At 47.7% G+C, this 27,634-nt stretch overlaps 1 protein-coding gene across 2 annotated transcripts in view; it reads left to right on the top strand.

Moving 5' to 3' along the window:
• The window catches only part of SSPN (sarcospan), an 80,267-nt gene that overhangs the window by 5,997 nt on the left and 46,636 nt on the right, over positions 1-27,634 (top strand). The window contains exon 2 of one of the 2 annotated variants that reach the window (XM_075898818.1): positions 510-601. The exons of the other annotated variant lie outside the window; for it this stretch is intronic. Coding sequence (XP_075754933.1) covers positions 510-601 — 92 coding nt within the window. The remainder of the gene's footprint in view (positions 1-509; positions 602-27,634) is intronic. 2 annotated transcript variants of the gene reach the window in all.

Here is a 27,634-nt window from a genome sequence, read left to right on the forward strand (position 1 = left end):
TTGCTGCCAATCAACAAATGGATGCTAGTGGAGAAGTAGATTTAACTTCTCCCCAGGATGATAGCCACTGAACCAAGACATTATATACACAAGCCCCGATTCATACTTGTGGCAATAAGGAGCCCAGCACAGAGGTTGGAGGGGGAAAAAAAGTTGCATTCTGAGGTTATTAGGAGCCAGTAGGGCCCCAAGTGAAAATTAAGGCAGCTCTGAGAGCTCCCTAACTTGCTCTGATTCTCTATTGCCTCTGTAGATCTTGTGAGAACTCAGGCCTCCTGTACCCACAATGCCCTCTGGCCTCTCCTGACATGCTAGAATGCCCCCTGCTCCCAGAGCTAGAGGGAAGGGTTGTCTTTCCATGACAGGGTTATTCCCTAGGCTGTGCAGTGCAACTATGAATTAGACCACAACGTGCTGGCCTGGAGTGCAGGGCTCTGAAATATTTGGAAATCCTGCTGGGCAGAGATTACATGACTGCTCTATTATTCCTCTCCCCTTTACTCCACCAGACTGCCACTGCTGCTGCTTGACTCAAGCACAGATACTTCACACAATGCCTGCCAAGTCTCACTCCTTTTCAGGGAGAAGCCCCTCATTTCAGGTGAGCAGTTTTTTCAGAATATCTCCCTTGTACTGAGGAAGCCTTTTGGGTTTGGGGTTTCAGTGCTGTCTCCTAATCTTGTGTTGGTGGCACTTTGTGTCCTGATGGGGTCTGATGAATTTCATCCCTCTGTTCCTCTCCACCACTCTCTTCTCAAACTGCCAACATCTAGGTTTTGAACATAGCCAGAGACTGGGCAGTGGGAGGGAAAATATTTTTCTTAGGCAAAGAATGAAGCCAGATGAAAGCAATCTGGTGTCTGAGGTGCAACATGACAGTGGGGTCCCACAGCTCCACCTCATTCTGGGCCACCATCCTCCACCTAGAACAGGGTAGGGAACCTTTTTTGGGTTGTGGCCACTCACCCACAGAAAAAGTCAGTTGTGGGCTGCACACAAGTGAGAAACAAAAAATACCCCACCCCTCACCTGCGTGGGCTCCCCCACGGGCAACTGGGTTGTAAGGCAAAACAAGGCACAGCCTACCCAAAGCTGGGGCTGTGCTGGCCTTGCCCCTCCCTGCCCCCAACTGCCATGTGAGGTTGCTGTGGTTCAGGCAGGTTGCAGGGTGGCTGGGAAGGCAGAGGAGCAGGGACCCTCCTCAGCAACCCGCCCCTGAACCTGCATGGCACAGACACAAGGCTCCAGTTACAGTCAGGAGCAGGTTCCCTCTAAGCTGTGGGGCAGTAAAGCTTCACAGGTGGTTCATCGGGGCTCCCAGTCAGCGGCTTAGGGCTCTGTGCAGGGAGCTGACTGACTGGATGGGGCTGATTAATCACCTGTGAAGCTCTGGTCACAAGGCTCTCCCTGCTGTTTTGCAGCCTGCAATTCCATTCATCTCACTGGCTCCAGGAGGTTTGCTAGCTCTGCTCTGCTCTGCAGGTTTGTTCTCCTGCTCAGCCCCTCACCCCATCCAGCCCCCCTTCCCCCACCTTGGCCCAGGGTGGGCAAAGTGGGCTTCCTTCTTGCTGACCCCCATTCTCCTCTTTTGCACTCTCCCTGCTCGGTTGGCTTGGCTTCCCCTCCTCTTTCCCCCCCACTAGTGTGTGGAGTGGGGATGGGATTGGTTTCACTTTCCCAGCCTAGTTGCTACTGAGCCTGCTGCTGGGATCTCTTCTCCCCTTGCCCTCTCCCCACATGTGCTTCACATAGTCCCCTCATTAGTGTGTGGAGTGGTGGTGGTGGTGAGGGGGGGGGGGGTTGCCTAGTCCAATGAGCCCTGCAGAGATAGCTGCCCCATCCCTTCCCCTTCTTGTCTCTCCCCACAGGCTTCCTGTACCCTGCAGTGGAGTTGGATGGCAGGTGGGAATGGGGGGAGGTGGGGGAAGAGGCAGTGGGGAAGGAATGGGGAGTCAAGGGAATGAGGAGAGGGGGATGGAAAAAGAAAGGGGATGAGGAATTGGGGGGGAGACCAGGAGTCTGCCATGCGGTGTCCCCTCAGCAGCAGCTGGGGCTCCCTGGTTAAGCAGGCCCATCTAACCCTCACCCTGACAAGCCTCCTCCCCTAAACCTGGACTCATCCAACAAGATCCCCAACACCCCCCCCCCCCCACCCACTGAGCCTGAACAAGTTGAACTAGGACCCCCTATCCTATGAAGTCCCACTTCCTCAGCACCTGGACCCCACACCAAGCCCCACCTGCCCTTGACTTCCCCACTGAGTACAACCAGAGTCCCATTGCCCCTACACCAGAACCCCTCATTGAGCCCTTGTGCATCCAGATCTCCCACTGAGATGCCCACACCCGGTACGCTTGGCAGAGAGGGGCAGGACCAGCCCTTGCACTGTATTAGGGTCAGATGAAGCCTCGCTGTGGAATTCCTGTATAGGAAGCTGGGTTTTCAGGATGATCTCAACACCTCAGTACAGCCAGTGGCGTGTGCTCCTCTTTGCTAGAAATGTGAAGATGAGGGGTTTTCTTAATGGCCTTCCTGTCACACACTTCCAGTATGACATTGGGCCCATCATTTAAGACTTGGTCTCAAGGGGAGTTTTTCCACTGATTTAAAAACAAAACAGTGAATAAGGAACTTAATTATCCAGTGCCTCAGTTTCTCCATTTAAAAAAAGGGATACTAATAATACTTGCCTGCCTCTCAGGAGTTTGTGTAAATTCATTGGTTTTTGTGAGGTGTTTTGATGTCATTAGTTGGAAAGTGCTGAGAAGTGCAATTTTGCTAAGTGTTTTTTACAATTTCAAAATCTTTCTACATTATCCATGCAGTAGCCACTGCTCCTGGATTACAGGAGATTTCAATTTGGGACTTTGTGGGATGACTCCTCCTCCCATTGTGTGATGCTGGAGCAATTTGCCCAAATTTAGTGCTGTTAATTCGGTACCTTCTGCATGTTTGGCACATGGTACAAAACATGCTCCATTTTGGTGAGAAAGACATTGCAGAAAAGTGGGGTTTTTTTCCCCCAATAATTATTTACTCGGGTTCAGGGATTTGGCTGGAAGGGGACAAGCACACAGTGAGCAGGGACACAGGTTGTGCAGAGGAGAGAGACAGTGGGGCCTGGGTGGGGAAGGGAATGGGGCAGGGCCTGGGCTGGGAAGCTACTGCCTCCCCAAGTAGAAGCTTCACCATGGGCTCCCCAATGCTGAGAGAAGTCATGAGCCTCAAGGACTGGATCCAGGCAAGCCAGGTTGCATCTGGCTCCCGTCCCTTAGGTTCCTCACCCTTGACCTAGAGAGACAGTGGCTGAGAGGGATGGACAGCATCATGGGCTTCCTTATTGCCCCCAGGAGCAGCAGTGTCTTCTTACCTTGGGAACATCAGGTTCCCCCCCTTCCATGGAGAAGCAAGTGGCCAAAGGGAAGCAACGCCTGCCCCCCCACACAGAGTGGCTCCCCCCCCCCCCAGCTCAGCAGCCAGGAGTGTGTAGGCCAGGTTTGAGGCATTCTTCTCTTGCCCCACACATAGCCCACTGCTACATGGTACTGATGACTGCTGGAATTTACTTTCCACTGAGATCCATGAGTCTGTCTGCACCTCTCAAAGCTATTGTTTCAGGCTCACGGCAGACTCAGGCAAACATTGTTTTGGTTGCACTCCAGTTACATTGTTAAGCTTCTTTTCACACCTATGAGGACTAGCAACATACTCTAGAAAACAAATCTTAGATTCTAACCTCATTGTGTGACTTCAGGAGCTGAGGCTTGTGCACTGCAGGGCTATCATGACTTCATTTAGTCTTGTCAAATATTGAAGAATGAATCACAAGGCCCATAACTACCTCAGATGTATCTCCATTAAGGTAATTGGATATACAGTAGGGAGGAAAAAGGCCCAAAGTGAGGTAAGGTCTGTGCTTTGCACTGCAAAAACTGTCCCTAGACCCCATCCTTTCATAACAAGGTATGGAATGGATCTTTCAGGTCAGTGGAGGCAGGTGATACCAGAAAGTGCCCAAGTAAAACTGGCACAAAAAGGTGTTTTCAGAGCCATTTTATGTAGCCTGCAAAGACTATGATTTATCTGATACCAAACTGGGAAGGCAATATGTGTGCTGCTTGTCCTGAGAAGCCTCCAGTGCTATAGAGAGGGTAAAAAAGAGCTAATGTTGTTACTGTCCCTGGATTTTACTTAATATTTCTGCAGTATTTATGGCCAAAGTTCCACCCTCGGCGTCCTGCGACGTGGTCCAATAAGAAGGTGTGATACAAATAGCTGAAACAAAAAACAGGACTATGTAGCACTTTAAAGACTAACAAGATGGTTTATTAGGTGATGAGCTTTCGTGGGCCAGACCCACTTCCTGAGATCAAATTGTGGATGAAAATAGGCATGACCATATATACCAAAAGGATACAATCAAAAAAAAGTGAACACATATAAAAAGGACAAAGCAAATTTCAGAACAGAGGGGAGATATGGGGGGGAAGGTAAATGTCTGTGAGCTAATGATATTCGAGGTGATAATTGGGGAAGCTATCTTTGTAATGGTGTCTTTGTTAAGATAATTAGTGTCTTTGTTAAGATAATTAGTGTCTTTGTTAAGATCCTGGCGTAAAGTATCTGTTACTATGATACAAATAGGGTTGCCAATTTTGGTTGGCCATATTCTTAGAGGTTTCAATCTTAAAATTAAAATTTAATATTTTAATTCCTGGAGACACCAGGACAATCCTGGACCACTGGCAACACTAGATACGGTGTGTTATAACATGTACCTCCCCTAAAACAGACAGGGAATGAGGTACTGAACATAGCAATAAGGTAAAGATTCTTCTAAGGACTCTCAGATGAGCTCTCTGTGGAGTTAGGATTTCTCCAGTGTTTCTGGCAGGGCAGGCAATAAGGGCTACACTCACTGTCCCAATTCACCAGCCACAGAGAGATCAATTGTCAAAAACAATACATCCTGGGTCTCTGTTGCTTTTCCTAGTTCTGTATCACCTTTGGGCTTATCTAGACGATGTAGAGTGTCGAAAGAGGATATGTGGAACTTTCGAAAGTGAAAGTAGTTTAGACGCGAACCTCCCCCACTTTGTCGAAAAGCTGCGTAAACCTCATTTTTTGAGAAAGAGCAGCTTTTCGACAAAGCGGGGGAGGGTTTGCTGAAAAAGCTGCATCTAAACTGCTTTCATTTTCGAAAGCTCTGCTTTCTAAAGTGAGATCGGAAGAAGATATGCAAATTCCCGCAGAATTTGCATATCCTCTTTCTACACGCTAGCATAGTCTAGATAAGTCCCTTTTTTGCACCCTCTTCCTGCACCGGGAAAATCATTTAAAGGTGTTTTCAAGGGTAATTGTAGCTAGGAGAGGCCTTGGTTGTTGTCTCTTACAACATACTTGCCTAGTGGAAGAGGGTGAAAGAGCCAGGGATCCTAGAGCTTGTGTAGTGTGCTGCAATGTCTCCATCTGGTAGATCTTGCCTCTTGTGGATCCCAAGGGATTTGTGGGGCTGGTGGCAGAACTGCAGCCCATTCTCTTGGGAGCCATATGAGGCAAGTCTTCCCTGTGCAGGACCTTGTGCTATCACACATGCTCTAGGACTCCTGGCTCCCTCATCCTCTTCCACTAGGTCAGAATGTTGCAGAACAGAAAAACTGTGAAGGCCTCTCCTGGCTCCAGCTGCCTCATGGTACTCCATTAAATGGAATCTTTCTTCAGGGAGAGAGTGCATGAAAGATAAGACGGGGCCTAGAAAAAGTAATACAGATACAAGCTGTGGTGTCTTTAACAATTTCTGCAGGGCTGGATGGGGGTTGCTTATATTGGCTCCAAAGCCACCTTTGTGTCAATTTTATTTACCCACTTCCTGGTATCACCAGCTTCCACTGACTAATAGAATTGTAGACGCTGAAAACCAAACCTTATGTGCTCTTCTAAGGAGAGGTCTGTTGAATAAGGGATGGGTTTAGAGCTCAAGATGAATAGGCATCTTCTTTGGGGCATCATCTCACTGAGTAACTCACTCAGCTTCTTCATCTTTTTGGCCATGTCTACACTACGAGATAAGGTCTAATTTACAAAATCGGATAGCAAGAAATCTTAATAAAGTTGAAGGTTCATGTCCCCAATGTGCACAAGAATTCTTTGTAGTTCAAAGTAGTGCATCCCCAGTACAAAGACTGCCATTGGCATTAAGAGTGATGCACTGTTGGTAGCTATCCCACAGTGCCTGTGCCACTTTGTATTCTGGACTATGCTCCTGTGCACACTGGGACCAAAACTGTGCAGTGGGTGGTTCTGGGTTCATATTGTCCGCATTCCATAATGCGTTCATCTACTTCCTTCCTCCCTCCTTGCTTGAGTTCAACTGGAAACAGTGTTTCGTCGCCCTTTTTGGCCGTGCTTTCCCATTTAGACGCCAGAACAGTGCGAGCGTGGTCCCCCTCATGAATTCCATTGTGCATCAAAGCATTGTGATGATGATGTTCACCTTGGCACACCTAATAGCGGAGTATGTTAAGTGTGTATGCATGGCACTCCAGCAAGAGGATGAATCTTGGGAGGCCACAGACACGCTGTTCATGCAAGCCCTTGAGTTGAATGAATTGGAAATGCTGCCAGCATTTGATCCTCTGGACACAGTGGAACACTGGTTCTGGCACTGTGAGGTAAGCACAGACAGGTGGGACCGCATAGTGCTGCAGGTGTGGGATGATCAGCAGCGGGTGCAAAACTTCCAAATGTGCAAGGCCATTTTCCTGGAACTTTGTGAAAGAGGGATGTAAATTAGGCAGATCAAAAGTGCAAATGAAGTGGGGATTTAAATATCCCATGCTTCATTTGCATAATCGCATAACAGCATTCTTTCGAGAAAGGGTATTTCAAAAGTGAAACCACTGTTTAGACATGGTTCTTTGGGGGAAATTTTTTTTTCTGAAAGATCCTGTACTCAATCCTCCTCACATTATAGGAGATACATTGTGGAGTCTAAAACCTAATCTGTTAACATACAGGAAAGGTCTCACTAAAGACACTGAAGATGTGTTCTGTGCAAGGCCAAAGTTATGCTTTAAACTGCCTACTATTCAGTAGGTAAACAACAGAGCTCTCAGAGGAGTATCTAGACCAGTTTAGTGGCAGGTATGATAAGGGACCTGCCAGGGCATGATCCTGCAGGCAGGGGGAAGGACGGGGTCTGTTTCTGCCAGCGGGGCAGGGTGGTGGATTATGCAGTTCCCCTCTGTGTCCGGCACACTCTGTTTGCTGGGAGAGTGCTACTTTCCCCTTTCCTGCAGGAGCCTGTGGGTGAGAGGACAGGAGAGAGGGACTAAAGTTAGTAGCAGAGAAAGTAGCTAATAGCTTCCCCTCCTACATCTAGGTTGTCATGAGAGAGATTAGTCTTTGAATCACACACAGAGATAGGTAGCTGATGCTGACAGAATGTGGCCAACAACCTGGTCCTTGTGCTACAATGCTTTGTGCTGCCATGACACCAGGCCACTTTCTGCTGGCTAGGGATGGGAAGGTGTCATACTGTGGAGGATGGAATAAGGCAGGTCTCACCAGAAACCTTGTGAGAAGGATTAAAGAGTTTCTGTTTGAGAACTTTATGGAGATTACAGGGAGGATTCCCGCTCTTATCTCCAGACAAGTTAACTGTTCCAGGTCCCTTATGCTAAGTAGGCACACAGAGTACAATACATATCACACCCAATTGCCTTAACCCACTTGTAGCAAGATAATAAATGTGAACTCACCAGAAACGTCCTCCCTGAGATCAGTGCCCAACTGCGAGACGTCCTGGAAGGCGGGAATTGTCACCAAGGATATAAAAACTTCTTGGCTATCAGTCACATGGGTTGCCTCATTCTCCTCCACCACCGCCATGCTGTCCTCTACACTGCTGTGTTGTGTGTCTTTGGAGGGTTCCAAGATCTGGCTTAAGAGGCTGGTTGGGTCCCCTGCTAATATTGAATGCAGCTGCTTGTAGAAGCGGTATGTTTTGCATTGATACTCCAGATCGTCTGTTTGCCTCCTTTGTCTTGGTAGGACTCCCTCAGCTCCTTTATTTTCATGTGACACTGCTGGGTGTCTCTGGCATATCCTTTCTCGACCATGGACTTTGTGATCTTTGCATAGATATCTGCATTTCATTTGCTGGTTTGTAGCTCTGCAAGAAGAACAGATTCCTTTCCCTATGCACCAATGAGATCCAAGATTTCCTGCACATGCCATGCTTGTGCTTGTCTGCGCCCTTGGGAAATGGAACTCATGGCCAGGGGTGTTGCCTGCTCTGAAATGTGCTTGCAACACTGTCCACACAGGAAATGAAATTCAAAGTTTCCCAGAGCTTTACCTGTTCACCTGGAGAGCAGTAGAGCCACAAGTCCTGGCCAGAGTCGTCACACCAGGGCACTGTGGGATGCCTCTTTGAGGCTGATAACATCAACTTTTGTACCTCTGTTTCTACGCTACTGTAAAGTCAACCATGCAAGGTTGAATTTACCGTTACTCCTCATGAAAAGCAGGACTATTGAAACCAACTTTAGCGGCCCTTAAAAATAATGGAATGGGCTTGGCAGTGTGGACTCATTGTTTAGAAAATCAACCTTATGCGGTTAAATTCAACCTAAACTCCTAGAGTAGACCAGGCCTCTGTGTATGAAACAGTGGAAATAAGACATACTTCAGGGTGTCATGTTTGCAAAGTGCTTTGAAATCCTTGAGAGTATAAAGCATTCTTAGTATGATGAGCTTGTGCACTTCTTGAAACACAGCATGCAAATGACCAGATGAGCTCCATTTGAATGTGACACATTCTGAGGTTTCCAAAAGTGAAATAGCTTAGGCCTTTTAGACTTTAAAGAACTGTTTTTATATTTATAGCTTTTTGTGGAAGCCATATAACCAAATAAGTTATGCTTTGTAGTTTCTTTACAAAGGCAACATTGAAAGCGAGCTAGAACAGCCAGTGTTTTAGGGCTCCAGCTTTTCATCTCTGGAGACTTATATTCAATTTCTGCTTGAAGAAAACAAGTTTGAAGGTCATCATGGCCTCAGACTATTGAATTGTGGCAGTGATCTTCCCAATTCTTATAAGATAATGAGGGACAAGCTAATAAATTCCTGCAAGGTAGGCTTCTTCAAAGGAAAACTTGGGGTGCCAGAGGAAAATGTACTATTAATTCACCAGGTGGCATTTTTTTTTCTTTATTTCCTTCTTGCTGAGGGTTTTCAGATGGTGAATAGCTCGTAAGTAAGTTCTTGGCACATACAGGTCAATTTTAGCCTTAGTATGGAGCCAACATCCAACTATATTAGGGAATTATGACATGATGTCTTTGTTCTAAGACCCTGTGGAGGGAAACATCTTAAGCCTGCAGTAACCTGACCTGTCTTTAAGCACTGGGGACTGTGTGGAGAAAGCTACTCTGCTGACTCATGCAGGCATCAGAACCAGTTTCATTTGTTCTCATGCAGCAAGTTAAAGGGCTAAGATTCCTCTCTGAACAAATAAGCTAGAGGGAGTGACAGGAAGTTATCAGGAAACAGCCTGTTAGGGAAGGAAATGAAGCCAAGCAAAGTGTGGCCCTGGTTCTAGGCTCTGAGTGAGTTGTGCTCAGTACTGCTCTGGAGGGTAGCTGGGGCTCATTTGAATGGAGGCTGTTCACTTCCCTAGCAGAAGACAGGGACTATTAGGCTGCGTCTAGACTGGCAGGTTTTTCTGCAAAAACTTGCCAGCTGTCTACATTGGCCGCTTGATTTTGCACAAAAGCACTGACATTCTACTGTCCGAAATCAGTGCTTCTTGCGCAAATGCTTTGACATTCCCGTTCGGGCAAAAGCCCTTTTCTGGAAATGCTTTTGCGCAAAAGGGCCAGTGTAGACAGGCAGCTAAGACGTTTTGTGCAAAAGCAGGCTAAACGGAAAAAAGCCCTTTGGGCGCTCTCAGACTCCGTAGCCAGGATCAGCTTCCTGGACTTCCTGGTAATCTGATCCCTCTTAAAGCAGACGCAGGGCTGCTGAGGTCACCAGGCAGGACCCTTCCTCGGACCTCTGGGCTGAGGTCTGCCACGTGGCCTCTGCCATCCTCAGCAGCCACCCCGCAGCAGGATGGCAGCTCCAGGCGGGGATCAGCCACCCGCACCCCCAGCTCAGGAGGCCCCCAGGGGCTGCAAACGAAAGGCCCCATTCTGGTCGTTGGGGGAGCTGGACAGCCTGCTCGACCTCTGGCAGGAGGAGGGGCCCTCCATAACACCCACTCCCAGTGCCGGAATGCGGACATCTTCGCCCACATGGCCCAGGCGCTTGCCCAGCAGGGCCATCCAGCCCGGACCCTTGAGCAAGTCTGGGCTAAAGTCAAGGAGCTGAGCCTGGGCTACGTGCAGGCCAGCGAGGGCCAGGGGGCAGGAGCAGACACCTGCCCCCACTACGACCGGCTCCATGCCATCCTGGGCCAGCCAGCCCCGCAAGCCCCGGGTGTCCCCGACGACAGCAGCATGCGCCCCTCCGTCACCAGGACTACCGAGGCGGGGGAAGGAGACAGCAGTGCGTCGGAGGATGAGGCCAGCACTGCCACCCAGCAGGCCCCCTCCGGCAGCCCCGACATCTCCCGTGCATCCTCCGAGGCCGGAGGAAGGATCCACCGGTAAGTGTTGCACTTTGCACTCACAAGGGCGAGGGGGGCGGAAAGCCAGGCGCCCGGAGGGGGAAGGGGGAGAGCATGTCACTCAGGCCACGTGAGCAGCACGCTGTGTAGCATTAGGCAATAAACAGCATGTGCAACCATGTGCAGCCTGGTGACCAAGCGGCATGTGGCCGCGGCAGGCAGCTGCAGGGCACGCCTGGAACCGTGCTGTTCTCACACATCCGGTGGGACCAGGGGGAAGGGTGGATGCCGGCTGGAACCAGCCAGGGCCCCAGGGACTCAGGCCAGAGCCCGCACCTCTGCAAGGGTGCAGCACGCAGAACGGCACGCTGTCCCATGCCTGGCTGCGAGGCACAGCCAGCTGCTCCTGGGAAAACCACAGTGTCACAGTCCTGTGAACGTCGCCCCCCTGAGCTCCTCACCTGCTCCCGGTGCCTTGGCTGGCTCCCTGAAGGAAGTCCCCACTGTGGCCACACATGTCCCTGGGCTATGTTTGTGAGGGATAGTGGGAGGGGGAAGCGCTTGGGCCACCCTTAGGGCCGCCTGAGTTTTGCTGCAAGGATGGGACACTCCCCAGTCACTCTCCTGGTTCCATCCAGGAGATATCCCATGCGATGGGGATCTGAGAGCCCAGACCACGTCTGCCAGATGTGCTCCCAGGCACTGTGTGGGGATTCATCTTGCTCCCTGTCAAACACCAGTGATTAGCCCAAAGCCTCACAGCCTCCATCAGCAGGGAGTTCCACAGGTTAATGCAACACAAGCGCCCTCCCACCCTCTACGGGGCCAGGACACAGACCAGTGGTTACAATACATGGAGGAGGACCCTACTCCAGGGGCGGTCCTCTTTGCAAACATACAACACGGGGGGCAGGGGGGAGTGGAGGGCATGAGGTGTGGGGACAGTGGCCGGCCTGCCTGACTGACCCATCCTTTCTTCTCTTCCCTGCAGTGGGACCAAGCACAAGCCGGGGACCCTCCAGTCCGGCAGCAGCAGCACCCCCAGCTGCTCAACCACCGAGGCAGCGGCTCTGCCACCGGGACCAGCTCCTCTGGCGCCACGAGCAGGCCGTCAAGCACGTCGAGGCTGCCATCACTCAGCGTGTGGAGGCGGACCTGCAGTGACACCAGGAGGCCTGGGCTGCCTTCCAGGCCCAGTGTGTGAGGATAGCCGACTCCATCGCCACCCTCACCGCCCACATTGGCCATGCCGTCCATTATGGCATGGTCTTGCCCCATGCCCCCGCCATCCTTCCCCTAGCACTACCCCTGCCCCCTCCTGCAATGGCCCCTCCTGCTCCTGTCCCTGCCCCTCCTGCTCCTGCCCACCTCCCCGTGCAGCCTGTCCCGATGCAGCCTGCTCCCCATGTCCAGGTCCGCCCCCGCAGGAGCGGTCACAGGGGCCACCCCTCCGAGGAGTAGCTCCTCCCCCTCCCAGTTCAAGGTCTCCTCCCCCTCTTCTCCTTGTAAATAAAAAGATACAAGTTTTTCTGTTTCAAACCAAACTGTGTTGTTGTTTATTGGGAGGTAAGGGAAGGGGAGGGGATAGGAGGGAGTTGTATGGGGAGACCAAGGCGACCCTACTTTGGGGCCTGTGCAAACATGCCCGTTAGGGCCTCTCGGATGCCCACCCCATCCTGGTGTGCCTGGTGGATGGCAGCTGTGTGGGGCTGGTCGAATGTCTGTGCCTCGGCTGCCATCCATGAAGGGAGGAAGGCCTCCCCACTCCGCTCCAAAATGTTGTGGAGCACGCAGCACGTGGCCAGTGCCTCCGTTACATTCCGCTCACCCCTCTCGAGGCGGGTGAGCAAACAACGGAAGCGGGCTTTTAAGCGGCCGAAGGCGCACTCCACTTGATTCCGGGCCTGGTTGAGGCAGTTATTGAACCGGGCCTGGTTCTGGTCCAGCCGCCCCATGTAGGGCCGCATTAGCCAGGGCAGCAGGGGGTAGGCCGCATCCCCGATGACGCAGATGGGCATAGGCACATCCCCGACAGTCAACTCCCGCCAGGGGAAATAGGTGCCCACCTCCAGTCTGCGTAACAGTCTGGAGTTGCGGAGGATGCGGGCATCGTGTGCCCTGCCAGACGAGCCCGCATAGACGTCCAGGAAGCGGCTCTGGTGGTCCATGAGGGCCTGGAGAACAATGGAGCAGTATCCCTTCCTGTTTGTGAAATGGGCTGCTCGATGCTCCGGGGCCTGGACAGGGATGTGGGTTGCATCCAGGGCTCCCCCGCAGTTGGGGAACCCGAGGGCAGCGAAGCCGGCCAGTGTAGCGTCCATGTCACACAGGCGGATCACTCTTGGGAGCACGACATCGTTGATGGTGTGGACAACCTGCAGAAGGGTACAGAGAAACACAGGGGAACACATCACATAAGGCAGGGGTGAATGTGCGCTCCCATGGTTCCCCCCCTCCCCCGTGATTCCCTTTGTCCTCACACGCACACACACCCCATGGCCCCCTTGCCCCATGCCTCCCACCCCCCACCAGCAGGCCTGTGCAAGGGAGGGACGGCCCAAACCCCTGGGTGACCCAGCCTGGAGTCTTGGCTGCCCCTGGGCATGGAGTGCAGCACCCTCCCCCACCCCACTCCTCCTGAGACTTACTTCCATGACGATGACACCAATGGTCGATCTGCCCACCCTGAACTGCTGTGCCACCGATCGGTAGCTGTCTGGGGTGGCCAGCTTTCAAAGTGCGATGGCGACCCTCTTGTCGACGGGGATGGGTGCCCGCAGCCGGGTGGTGGCTCTCTGGAGCGCAGGGGTGAGCCAGGCGCACAGCTCCAGGAACGTCTGCTTTCGCATGCGGAAATTCCGGAGACATTGCTGGTCGCCCCATTGCCCCAGGACCAGCCGATCCCACCAGTCTGTACTGGTGTCCAGTCTCCACAGTGGCCTCTCCACCCTGGGGTGGGGATGCCACAGGGAGGCCATGGCCTCCCTGGTGAGGGAGTCCAAAGTGGTGTGCACCTCCTGGTCCTGGAACAGGAGGGCACCAGCCCGGAGCACCAGCTGCAGGCACTCCAAAATGGCCGGCAGGGGCCAGAGCAGGCACATGGCCACCCCTGGCTCCATGGCAGACAAAACAAGGCAAAAGAAAAAAAAAACCAGGCAAAAGCACTAGGTGGCAAAAGGCAGTGGTGTCCAAAAGGCAGAGGGCAACCACCAAAACTGCTACGGCTGTCAGTCCCTACAAGAGGTCCTAAAGCACGGAGCAGGAGAGAAACGGCTGTCCAGGGAGATCCCTTTAAGCACGTGTCTCAAAGGAGCTCCAGCCCCGGCCCCTGGAAAGGGCAGGTGCCCTTTTGCCCTCTGCAAAATGGTTCTGGGCTTCTGCTTTTGCGCAAAAGCATGCCGCCAATGTAGACGCGCTTTTGCGCAAAAGCGCATCGTTATAACGATAACTCCATGCCAATCTAGACGCGCTTTTGCGCAAATACTTTTAACGGAAAAATTTTTCCGTTAAAAGTATTTCTGCAAAATCATGCCAGTCTAGACATAGCCTTAATGTGTAGCTACTGCCACAAATAGCTGCAGCATAATGCATGCCAACCACGCCCTTTCCTTCTTCTGAAATGTGTCCTCCCTTCTTCTGGACATGTTCCCATCCTAGGAGTTGTAAAGGGCACTGGCATAAAGCTGTTATACTGGCCTTACAACACCGGTGAAGCAAAGACAAACTGGCTACTAAGAGTAGGGGAGGAGGCCAAAGTGAGGGCAGCTAGCTTCAGGAGTGTTCCTGAGGATGCTCAATACCAGGCAACCAGTAAATCTGGGGGACGGCATGTGACCCCAAATACTGCCCCCCTCCCCCGGCCTCTGACAGAGAGTTCCTTGATATGCCATGGGATTTCTTCACTATACTGGGTCTGTAGCAGAGCCCAAAAATGGGGTCAGTAGGTTTCATTGACAGAGCAGAATTTGAATGTGGTACTTCCATTTAAATCAAGGGTGGGCAATAACATGGTGGTTCAACAGGATTTTCTCCTGTTGGGCTGGCACTGTTATATTTACCTGCACGGCTGCAGGTATGGGTAATTACAACTCCTGTTAACTGCAGATTGCCATTCCTGGCCAATGGGAGCGTCGGGAAGTGATGTGAACCAGGACACTGCTTCCTGCCACTCCCGTTGGGTGGGAATGGTCATCTACAGCCAATAGAAGCGCAACTGCCCATACCTGCAGCTGTGCAGGTAAATACAGCATTGAGGGCTTGCCAGGAGCTATCCCTGGTGGACTGGATCTGGCCCACGGGCACGTATTTACCCTCCCCTGATCTAAGTGCACCGAGTCCCATGCAGAATATAGAGTATATAGAGAGTGCTTTTAGGTTGTTTTTAAAGAGCATAAAATAAGTGCTGTTTTATAGTCTTATAAATAAAAAAAGCAATTAAGATATTAAAATTGAAATGACTAAGTGGGTGCTTAGCATGAGACTGCCAGCAGGTAGGTTGTCTGAATGCAACATATCAGTAATCACTGTTTTTGCTCACTAATATTCATTTGTAGGCAGTATCCTCTCATTTCTTGTTATAATGAGACAAAAGGACCCTTAATTGAACTTGCATGTGAAAGTCCTGCTTGTGCATTTCAAAGAGCACAGTGTTGGTATTGCATTATGTTTCTAAAACACCCTGAAGCATTAAGAGAAGAGATGATAGGGTCTGAGCTCTTTGTAATTCTCTTTTTGAGCTTTCTTAAAAGTAAATGACATTATAAAAATCCTACTGACCAAAAAGCTAGTGCTGGCCAGTCATTTCAGGCTAAGCTAATGCAATTATCATTCTCATCCATATTGTCATGCAGTTAGTCCTGCTGAGTATAGCCCTCAAGTGTCCTGATTCTTCATCATAAATTCTCTTTGTTCCTCTTCAAGTCTTACTCCCTGATTAAGGGATGTGATTTGAGAACCTTAATGTCAGATTTTAAAGTGACAGTTGATTTTTCCCTTAGCAAGTTTGTTTTCTGTGGGCAAGCACTTACATTACAATGCGGTCTCTCAAGGCGCTTTTTATTTTTACTCCTTTATAGATGCTGTTCTTAATTTTGCTGAAAATATTGGAACACTTGTACTCTCAGCAAGTGTGAATGAGCCCACTTGGAGGCTTTTCTATATACCGGTTGAACCTCTCTAGTCTGGAACTCTCTGGTCCGGCAACTTCGATGATCTGGCATGATTTTAGTTAGCTGGATGTCCACTTCTGATGGCTGTGGCCAGGTTCCTGCATTTCTATCAAGTCCTGGCTCTCTGTTCTGTGCTGTTATTTAGCTCTAATTTACCCCTAAATGTCTTCTAATGTCATTTATATTTTCTCGATTTGTTTCCCGAACAGAAAGTTCAAATACTGGACTGTCTGGTTCAAAACCGGACACCTGGCAACTCTACACTGTGCTAAAAAACAGGGATGTCCCCACCGTATTACACCATGGTTTGCCCGTGGCAGTGTGATGAGAACCAAATGCTTTAAAAACAGTAGAGTTGGGTGGGAAATGGTTTTCCCACCCTGCAAAAAATTGTCAAGATCTTAGAGTTTCCAGTTTTGTATTACAACAAAACTGAACCTTGTAAAAGATTGTAATTAAAAAAGACCAGTGAGAGTGTAAGAGAACCTCCTCAGAACAGTCAGTAGGTAGGGATCAGAGCATTCACATAGGCTACAGCAGACCTGATGGTCAGGACATGCCTCTAGAGCCTAGAGTGTGGGCATAGTGAGACATGAAGTGAAATGTGAATAAATGTTCAGTTAAGAGAATAGCTGTGTGTGTGTGAGAGAGAGAATAAAGCTCATTTAAATGAATTCTGCATCTGTATTGTACCATCTCAACACACATTGAATCATCTCTACAATGAACTGCAAGCCAGCCAAGAGCTACAGGCTGGCATTGCTGCCACAGAGAGCATTGCTGAACCAGTGGCTGCCCATTTTACCTGCTTATTGATTCACGAAACAAAAGGTTGTTTTCTCTTCCCCTATCGTTTCAATTTAAGATCTGATATTCCCTGAGCTGTCGAAATTTGAATACTTGACTCTCCCTGAGTTGTAAAATGGCCCATACAGCTATGTGAGACACAACTGAGGCTATGGCTTCACTAAACAGAAGATTGACGCTACCGCGATCGATCTTCGGAGTTTGATTTAGCTGGTCTCGTTAAGATTTGCTAAAACAAATTCAGAGGTCACCTCCGTAGGCGGTTGGTACTCCGGCTTCTGCGAGAAGTAAGGGAAGCTGACAGGAGCATTTGCTCCTATCAGCCTCCTGCTGCGGGGATGGCAGGGAAGGTACATCAATGCCAGCTACGTAATTAACGTAGCTGGAGTTGCGTATCTTGATTCAGCCTTCCCTGAAAGGGAACAACATAAAGGGCGAGGGGGCTTGTCCAGTAAGCCCTAAGAAGGGTACTAGGATTGGATCAGCAAGGAGACTGAAATGAGAAGTCTGCAGAATAGAGACTGGGAACACAAGAAATGGGGCTAGAATGAGGAACCAGTGGTGCGGAAGAGACAGGACTATGACAAGATGAAAGGGACAAGACAGAAAGGGTCATGTGGTGGGGCCTTTGGAGGGAAACAGACAGAAGTCTGTGCCTTACTAGAGCATATTTCCCTCAAGAGCCTAGAATGGAATCCAAGTTTGCTGAATTTTACCATTCTTCTGTCAGCAAATATGCATAAAACCCACTGGCAAAGCACATGTCTTATCCTCCCTTTAGTGCTGTTCCACTTGAAGGATGACAACTTACAACTTCTGTCAGTTATTGCATCAGCTTATGTGGCAAAAGTCTGTGTGGCGGATTTAAAGATTCCAACCCTACTGACCTGGGGCTCCCAGCTGCTGCCACAGATACTGCAACCGCAGTGGCAGCCATAGCCCTGAGTCCTTTAAATCATCATTGGAGCCCCAGGTGGTGCTGAGGGCTGGTGGGAAAGGGAGTGGCAGGGTCCAGGTGCTGAGGGCAGAGGCTGGCTGCTCCATCCCCATCCTTTCCACCAGCGGTCTCACCCCTTCTGGGAGCACAGAACTGGCCCCCCAAACACACAGATTGCCCAGGGGTCCGATGAGCCTGTTGGCATTTAGACTGCAAGTTCTTCAGGGCAGACACTCTCTCTCTCTATGGCCTTGTCTATATGTACCACAAGATTGATGCTCTGGAAATCAATCTTCCAGGGTTTGATTTAGCAGGTCTAATAAAGACCTGCTAAATCAAATGCTGATGGCACCCCCATACTCCTCAGAGTCACAATGAATAAGGGAAGCCAATGAGAGAGTTTGTTCCATCGACCTCTCACTGTGGGGCCACCCCAGAATATTAATTTAAGGTATAGCAACACCAGCTATGCAATTGTCGTAGCTGGAGTTGCGCATCTTAAATTGATTTTCTGCCCCTGTGTAGACCTGGCCTATGTTTCTGTATAGTCAGTGCCTAGTATATCTCCCTGGGTCAAAGACAATGGCCAACAGCTTCACTCCTCCGGCACAATGGAGCTGTCTGTTATAAGAGCAAAACTCTTCTGTGCGGGCACTGTGCTTCCTTGGTGGTCGGTTTGAAGTTGTGGGACAAAGTCCCCTAGGAACCATCTCAACCCTTGCTACCTTATATTCCAAGTGCAAAGTGTACTTCTTTCATCTTTGTTTTCTCTAATATAAACACAGGCCTGCATATATAAAAACAATTCCAAAACAAACCCCTGAATTGCACGCATGCCTCTCCCTGGGGAGAGAATGAGAGAGAGAAAACACATGAGAGATGTTAGTCATATTACTTAATAACCTACTGAAAGGCACTCAGATACTACGGTGATGAGCACATTATAAGAGCCTATATAGAATAGAATGGGGCCTTGCTGTAATATAAAAAAATGAATAATGGATAATCTCAGTAATAATAAATGCATGGGAAGTCAGGGTGGAGAGAAGCAGAGAATTTAGCAGGTGGGGACAGAGATTGAGGCAATTACATCTCTGAATTTACTAGATTTACTAGTAGGTTAAAAATTCAGTCTTGTTAACACAGTTTTCTTTTATTTAATATACAATCCCATGTGTTTAAGGATTGTTATCCATTGATACCGCATATTTATATGGTAAGGAATCTGTACAGGAATCTTTGAGGTGTTGCCAAGTGATGGCTAATACTGAGTTGACATGAGAAAAGTTTGCAGCTGATTGAAATGATGTGTTTTAAAATCAGTGAGACTAATCGCTGATATTTAGCAGTGCTATTTTTTGGGGATTCTTGTACAGAGGGCTTTGAACACAGTTAGTTTCCCACCAATTCTCTTGGAAGCACTGTATGTAACAAAATGACCATAACATTGGAAAATGTTAGTCACTTTACATTTGTGAGAATTAATTCTTTCAGTAACAGGAAAATATTTTCCCCTTTCAGGCCCTCTTCCTTGTTGTCCCTCAATATATAATCATGTCAACTAAACAGTCATGTTTTGTGCCCCTATTCTAGTAGGTCTGGAGTTAGCTTAGGAGTCCTTGTTACTGCCTTCCCAGGTTATTTGTTCCTCTGGTTCAACTAATCCCAGGGGGTATGTCTACACTACCCCGCTAGTTCGAACTAGCGGGGTAATGTAGGCATACCGCAATTGCAAATGAAACCCGGGATTTGAATTTCCTGGGCTTCATTTGCATAAGCGGGGCGCCGCCATTTTTAAATCGCCGCTGGTTCGAACCCCGTGCCGCGCGGCTACACGCGGCACGAACTAGGTAGCTCGAACTAGGTTTCCTAGTTCGAACTACCGTTACGCCTCGTGGAATGAGCAGTAACGGTAGTTCGAACTAGGAAGCCTAGTTCAAACTACCTAGTTCGTGCTGCGTGTAGCCGCGCGGCACGGGGTTTGAACGAGCGGGGATTTAAAAATGGCGGCGCCCCGCTTATGCAAATGAAGCCCGGGAAATTCAAATCCCGGGCTTCATTTGCAATTGCGGTATGCCTATATTACCCTCCTATTTCGAAATAGGAGGGTAGTGTAGACATACCCAGGGAGATTATATAGTTGGCCACATAGGAGTTTGTGTGTGCCCCTTATTCCTTTTTATGACTCCTCTATGGCCACATAAGGCTGGGCCAAATGGCCTGCCTTTAGTCACAGAATGAGCCTATAGTAGTCAAGAATACAAGTCCAATCTTTTAACTTCCAGCATTCTGTGCCACTTACTAAAACACTGCTGCATTTTCTTGTCCAGGGCGTACACCGATTATGGGTGGAACTAGAACCTAAGCATGTTGATTCCCAGCCGCCTGCTATGTCTGACGGACAATACTCCTTGTACTTCCGAACCATTTTCAATTGATTAAAAAACAAACAAAAGCGGGGCAGAAGAGGAGGGGGGAGATTTTGGTTTTAAAAAAACCTCACTGAGTGCATTTGCAGCAGCTCCACATAATCACTGTAATCCAAACACACAAATAACATCAGTATGTGAGTTTGCAAGGGAAATTACTCTGCTATTCAGCAATAACAACTGTCGTAGCAAACTCATCTTCAAATCAGACTCTGTCAGTCATTCTGAAAAATTACACCAACATTCAATATAAGTGTTATCAATATACACGAATTATTATTTGTAACCAAAAATTAAGGGCATAAGTTTTTCCTTTGCAGACAACTGTTCACACAAATCAACAGTAGCTCTTAATCTTTATCCCTTTACCTGTCTTGATTCATCTCCAATATTTGCATCCTAATCATACATGTATTTAACATTTCACTAAACCAGATTCTTGGTCTGCTCCTCTTTTTGCAACAGGAGTACCAGTCGTTACTTTCTACGCACTTCCACTTTTACCACAGTTTTACCAGTTACAGAAACAGCATCACACATTCTTCCCCATGCACAGCTCTAATCGACAGCACATTATTCACGGGCCCAAAATCTGTGCCCCTCCTTCCTCCTGAGAGCTAAAACTAAGTTATCTGGATTCTGTTTCTGGCTCTGCCACTGACTTACTCTGTGACTTCATGCAAGTGTCATAGACCGTACATCCCACAGCCTGCCCACCATTGTACCTGAGAAGCCACCTTGATGCCAGAGGATTTCATGAGTTTAGCAGCGGGTGAGAATTTCCTCTTCTGTGTTTGTTTACCAGTTTGTAAAATGAGCATCATGATACTTGCTCAGATCAAAGGGGCGTGGGGGAGAGTAAATAATTAATGCATGTAAAGCACTTTGAAAGATGAAAGGTGCTATGTAAGTACAAAGTATTAACTTAAAAATGGTTTCTGCTGTAATTTACTAGTTTATTCTGTAAGAAATACACAAAGTCTAAATAATACTATTAACAAATTAAGGGCTGGATTGTGCCAAGCCCTAACGCAGCTGCACAAGGTGGGAGGGGATCTTCTGCCTCTCGTAGCTGACTTCAGGCTTCCTGGATCCTACTTGCAGTATTCAAAGGAATGTAGGGACTGTGACCAAGACACTCTTCCTGGGAGCAAGTGGGTGGGAGCTTAGGCAGAGCCATGGCTTCACCTCCTCCTGTGCCAACCAAAGACATTGACTGGACATGTTGGTGTCAAAGGAGTGTCTGAACTTCGCTTTGTGCCCATGGTTGTCCCTGTGGGCATTGTGCCTAGGCTGGAGTGAAGGGCAGTGCTTTAGAAGCACACAACTAACTAATTCAGTAAATGTTCTATTGGTGTCTATTTTTTTAACTAGGAGAGTTTTAAAAGTCTCCCTCTTCCCCCTCCTTGAGAAAGAGCAGATGTCAGGTTGGGAAGCTGTGGGACTATGGATGAGGGATCAGAGAGGACTATTTCAAACACAGGCAGAGGGATTGACACCATTGCAATGATGCTTTTGGGTAAGGTACAGTGACAGCAAAACCCTTCCTTCTAAAACCTGGGATGCCTCTGTGCTCTAGGGTTTGTCAGGCTAGAACAGTGATCTTCAATTGATGAGAAACAAGGGGATCGCTAAGCAGGACTTTTTTTTATAGAGCAAAGGAAACACAATGTTCAGAATAATTTGGTCTTGCTAAACCTTCAAAGTTTGTGAGTAGTTGTAGTCCTTGTTATAGGAGGACTAAATTCTTCCCCTTCAAGGTCAAGTATTCTCTATCAGCCACTTGGGACACTCACAAATAAATTATATTGGCTTATCATTAAGGCCCTACTTAACTTGTGAAATTGCAGATTCTACAATAGTAGCCTTCTACCGCAATTCTGACAGCAGGAGTCCCTGCTCTCAGCCTGGGGTGGCCAACAATGGAAAATCGCAGGAAAGTAATAAAGGACTTTATTCCCGCAAATAATAAGGTCCATTGTTGCTTTTCTTCAATTTTCGATGATTTGTCCACAACTCAGCCGCAATTTTTTGACAATTATCCTGCAAATTCAAATAGTTCAGTATCATTGATAGTTTTATTTTTTCTAAACAACAGTCTGGTAGCACTTTAAAGACTAACAAAACAAGTAGATGGTATCATGAGTTTTTGTGGGCACAGCCCACTTCTTCAGATGACCAGTGTTGAGAGCTACCTCTCTGAAACATTTTATTTTTTCTAGTAAATGTAAGGGAATTATGAAAATGTTTGATTGCCAGCCTGAAAAGGCTGAGACAAAATGGAGTAGGGGAAGGGAAAGGAGATGCCCCTGTAGCTGTTGTGCTCAGTCCTGCAGCCATGATCCTCAGAGGGGCAGAGCGTGAGAAGGAATTAATACGCGTCCAGATGAAGCTTGTGCAACCCTAATGTACTGTCACTCATCCCGGGCCTCTGTTTTACGTATAGTGGAGGGCATAATCTTTTTTCTTTTCAGAAAGTAATTTATGGATGATGTAGACCTAGCAGGAATAAAGCCTGGATTTGATTAATCAGAGGTTATAAGGATTTTGTAGGATTGAAAATCATTGTACCCCATGTGAGCAACTACACAGTTGCTAAGACAAACCCAGGGGAGTTGAGATATCTGTTGTACTTGGGTCTGCTGCCATTCTGGAAGATGTTGGCTGGCATAGAGCTAGGTTTTCCAATGATCTCAAGAGTGCCTTTGTACATATCAAGAGCCCTATTAGTGGAGCAGTCAGAGGAACCGACAGCCTTGCCGGGCCCCATGGCAAAGTAGGGGGTGGGACTGGCTCCATGATCTCAGAAAAGTGAAAGGGATGGGACCGGGGCAACCTGCCCCCAGCACCGCCCGGACAGTACTGCCCCTCACCAACCTTCAGTGCTGCCTGGAACACATTGCACAGCGCTCCAACCATGATTTAAAGGGCCTGTGAGTATGCTTAGGTTCTGTTTCTATCCCTTTCAAATTGCTGAGCTCTAGGGCAGCTGCCTTCTTTGCTCCCCTGAGTCAGCAAGCCTGGGAGCAGTAGAGCATGGTGGAGCAGGAAACTGTGCAGCAGGTTACTTTATTCTCTGTCAATGTCTTAAATGGCAAGATTCTGGGTCCAGATGTACAGATCTGACGGTAGTGATGCAGAGATCAGGCTCATGCTGCATCTGCTTTTTTTATTTTTCTAAACTGTCCTTTAGTTCCACAAGCCTGCAAGCGAGTATGTGTCAAGGCCAGCCATTGGCAGCCAAACCTAGTAGTCAGAGCCAAAGTCCACAGTTAGGAATACAGCTGTGCCAGGATAACAAGAGATCAGAAGTAGGAGAGAAACTTGAGGTTGGAACTATGAGTCAGCTGCCTGGTTGAGGTGCTGCGAAAACAGGCAGTGCATAAGGTATAAAGTCTAGAGCATGATTAATCCCAGTTTTTTGGCAAGCTTCCTGGTCCTGTTGCTGGCTTAAGTAGGTCCAGTGGGCCAATCAACTACTCTGGGACTCTACCAATAGGATATCAGAGGTGGAGCCTCAAACTGGGACTGGGCTTCGTGGATCCTGGGTCAGCAAGTTGCCAAGTGGAAGTGTGGCTTCTCCTAGGAGCTCGGATTTGAGGCCTGTGAGTAAAGACATCACCTCCTCCCCAAGGGATGCCCTCTGGGGCATATGGGGCCAGGTTTCTTGGCACGGTGCCTAGGGAGGGCCAAAATCAAGGCAGGAATATGAACATTTTCTGTTGGCCCCCATGTTTCCCTGAATTGTAACCATCCCAGTCAATCAGGTATCACTATTTACCCAACTTAAACTTAGAATTGAGGATTTGTGGATAAAATATTTTCCTCCCCACCCCTGGTGAGGGTGATGTTTGGGTTTTATGTGGAAATATATTCTCAATATAGTGTTTGAGTGAGACATGGAATACAATGTGGACTCTCAGGATATGTCTACACTGCACCATTATTTTGAAATAAGTTATTCCGGAATAGTTATTCCAAAATAGCTTATTTCAAAATAGCACATCTACACTGCAGGGAAGCCTCAAAATTAGTCTGAGGCAGGCTTCCCTAATGTAGACGTGCTATCTCGATTTAGAGCCCCAAGAGGAATAACTTAGAATGGCCCTGGCGAGGGGCTATTTTGAAATAGCAGAAGTGGAGCATCTACACACACCTTATTTCGAAATAGCTATTTTGGAATAGGCATTATTCTTCATAGAATGAGGTTTACAGAAGTCAGAATAAGCCATCCATTATTATTATGCTCGCATAATTACTTTGGAATAATGGCCGTTATTCTGAAATAACTTTACTGTGTAGACACACCCTAAGGGACTGAGCGAGTAGTGAGGGGCTGAGTTTGTTGTAAAAAATTGAGATAAACCAATGGTAAAATTTTGCAAAGCATAGAAAACCTGGTAGGTTTCGCACATTGCAGGAAGCTGCCCAGAGTTATGGACAGCCTGGATTTTGTATAGTTCCATCTTGATTCCTTCAGGGACTAGATGAAACACAGGAACTCAGCTGAAGTCTGTTCAAACATGCACTCTTCGAGTTAAGTATAGAGAACGTGCTGTTGTTGTGTCTTCAAAATGGTGTACACATGAATGGTGTGTTGATCCAGATCATCTGAGAAGATCAATATAGTGTCTAAATACCAATGCAAATTGGTCTAATAGGTTTTGTCACACATTGTTAATAAAGTGCTACAATTGTTGCTGAGGTATTAATCAAGCCAAATAGTATGACTAAATATTAAAAATGGCAGTGGGTTTGAAAGGCAGCCTGCCATTTGTCTGCCTCTTGGATATGGATGATATTTAAGCTCCCTGGAGATCCAGTTCAGTGAATACGTAGGTGGCCTCTATGCAGCCCAACAACACAGGGATTAGGGGTAGTGGGTAACACTTCTGGATTGTTATTGTTGTAGGATTCAGTCACTGTCACAGAGACAGAGGCTGTCCTTCCTTTTCTACAAAAAGGACAGGGGTACCGGCTGGTGAGGTTGATCTGCAGATGAACCCCTGGGCCTGGTTCCCCTGGAGATATTCTTGCAATGCTTCTAGGTCAGGCTCTGACATTCTCAAATGGTATTTTCACCCCTAGCTGGAGTTCTAGGGGGCAATTATAGTCCTGTTATGGGGGAGGATTACTGCATTTTCCTTTTTGAAGACATCATAATCATAGTACTTGGAGTGATGGGATGGGGGCAGAATGCCATAGCTCCCTTGGTAGAGGGTTTGATGTGGGCAAATAAACCTACTTGGTTCAAGACTCCTTAGCTCTTGGCCATGCCAATGGCAGAATTCTGATGTAATTGTGCATGTTCCAAGTCTAACCATTAAGGGACATCTCTATGTATCAATATCCTTAGTTATGGAGTAACTGTGGACGAGCAAGAGGCAATTCAGCAGCTGAATAAACTAGCAGTTTACTTAGTTCTCTGTTGGTGTCTTAATTGGCAAGTACTTGATTCCAGGACATGAGAGATCTAACACTCAGATCTTCTGAAAATCTGGCCACTTGTGGAGCCTAATTATGAGGAATTTAGGAACTGAACTCTTTTGAAAATCAGCCTCTAATTTTAAGTGCTGACCCTTTCTGCAAATTCTAGCCAGAAGTCTGAGATGTCTGTAAGCCATACCATGAAAATGGTATACGTAGGCAGTGTAATCAAGGAGGAATCTAAATTTGCATCACACGTGTGAGTAAATAGGATCTTGAACTGCAATCTTCTCTCTCTGTGGCATTCAGGTAATGAATAATTCAGTAGTACTAGCAAAACACCAATGGGAAGCCCTGTGTAAGACCTGAAGTGGTGAGTGTCTGCAAATGTTAATGCCTTGCAATGATGTTGCATTTGCATTTACGACTATAATAAAGTTTGGCATGGATGCTGTATTCTACAGGAATAGAACCTTTTAAAATGTTTATACACCGTGCTATGCCAACCCAGTGGCACTTTCTCATCTGCCCCTGAAAATGCCTTTGTGGTTTTGCTACAAAACACTGGCTGACTGGGCCATGCTGAATGTATTTGCTGTCTGCTGCTATGAGTGCTCTGCTGCTCCTTTATTTCTGATTACTTTATCCTTTATATGATCCCACTGCCATAGTGTCTGAGCTAACAGAACTGATCTTAAGTTAACACATCTCCATGTACTTGAGAAAAAGTTCTTTAGCCAGCCCTGAATGAGCTCCAGATAGCCATGCTTCAGACCACATGCTTCTTTCCTTGGAGAGGTGCCCTTCTCAGCCTTCCTTCAAGACCACATTAAAACATAGTCACAATAGAACTGTACTACAGTCATGTGATTCTATGCCCCTCATTTTTTTCAAAAGGTGACCTGAGTGTACCCAATTCAGTGACATCTGCAGAGACCCTGAAACAATACCTTTGAGTTGGGTGAAGTGTCTTAATCATCTCACGGGAGTTAACTTTATGGCCCTCTGATCTGAGAGGCACCAACAGTGCCACCCTGATAACTGTTTGTGGCCATGAGCAAGGAGCCCTATGTGGGGTTTTGCCTGTGGATTGCATGAGTCCACTCGTAGATGTGGGTGAACTTGTACATCTGTTCCCTGTGTGGCACATAAACAAAAGACTCCTGTTTCCTGGAGGATCATCCAGCCTATCAGCATAAGCATTCTATTTTCACTTTAAAAAAGGAGTGACATGTACCTTTAAATGGCAATGCTTGACTATAAATGTATGTCATGGGATGACTAAAACGTGTGCATTAGTGAGACTGATTCATTTTGGTGTGTCAGTAACAGCCATGCCCATCAGCTTTGTGTTTTCAGCAATTTTCTACTTTCTCCTGCCTGGTCAATTTCTTCACTTTATACCTATCATTAACAAAAAGCGAGGGTGTGGCTATTATTCCTCCTCTTAATGCCTATTTCTGCTATGTCAGAGCACAAGGTGACAAGCCAGTTTCCCCTCCACACATGGGTGTTATCTGCCCCTTCAGAATGCTGAGGAAGCTGGTATCTTACAATGTGTTTGTACTCAGGCTCTGTAAACACATTCAGTATGGTAGATCCATTATCCGGAGGAGAACACAAATAAGAGGACTTGCTTCTGTTTGACCAAATAATAGTTAGCATCTGGTGAGAAGGTTTAATGGCCAAGGTATCTTGTTAATGTATTCTGATATGTTATCTTCTGTAAATATATTTGGTAGAAGGAAGCCACATTCAGAGATGATACAAAAGGCATTCTACATTAGACTCCCTTAAATCTAGATAGTGATGTGTGAAAGGATATTCTCTAAACTGCAGCTAGAAGCAAGCCTCCCATAGGCTTGTCCAAGCATGCTAAAAAAGAAAAAATAGGTGTGTGGAGAATGAGCATCTGCAAGTGCCATAGGCTGGCCACTCAAGTTTGTACCCAGGGTGGGCCTTGTTGGACCTTGGGCTCAAGTGGCTACCACCAATCTTTGCTGGTGCCGTGACATCCTCCACACTGGTATTTTTAGCAGGCTAGTACAAGCCCTGCCAATACAAATGTGTTTACTTATATTGGAGGTTTTGCTCCCTACTGAGGAGTAGACATACCCTAAAAGAGCTTTTATGTCAGTGTAACCTATATTCCATAGCTATAACCCTAGAGTTGAAGGCCAGATGGGGCTATCTTACATGACCAGTGCTTTTTTTGTGATGGCACTGCCCGGTACGCAGTACTGGCACCTCCAGT

Source organism: Pelodiscus sinensis, chromosome 1, assembly GCF_049634645.1.
Source record: "Pelodiscus sinensis isolate JC-2024 chromosome 1, ASM4963464v1, whole genome shotgun sequence".
NCBI lineage: Eukaryota > Metazoa > Chordata > Testudines > Trionychidae > Pelodiscus > Pelodiscus sinensis.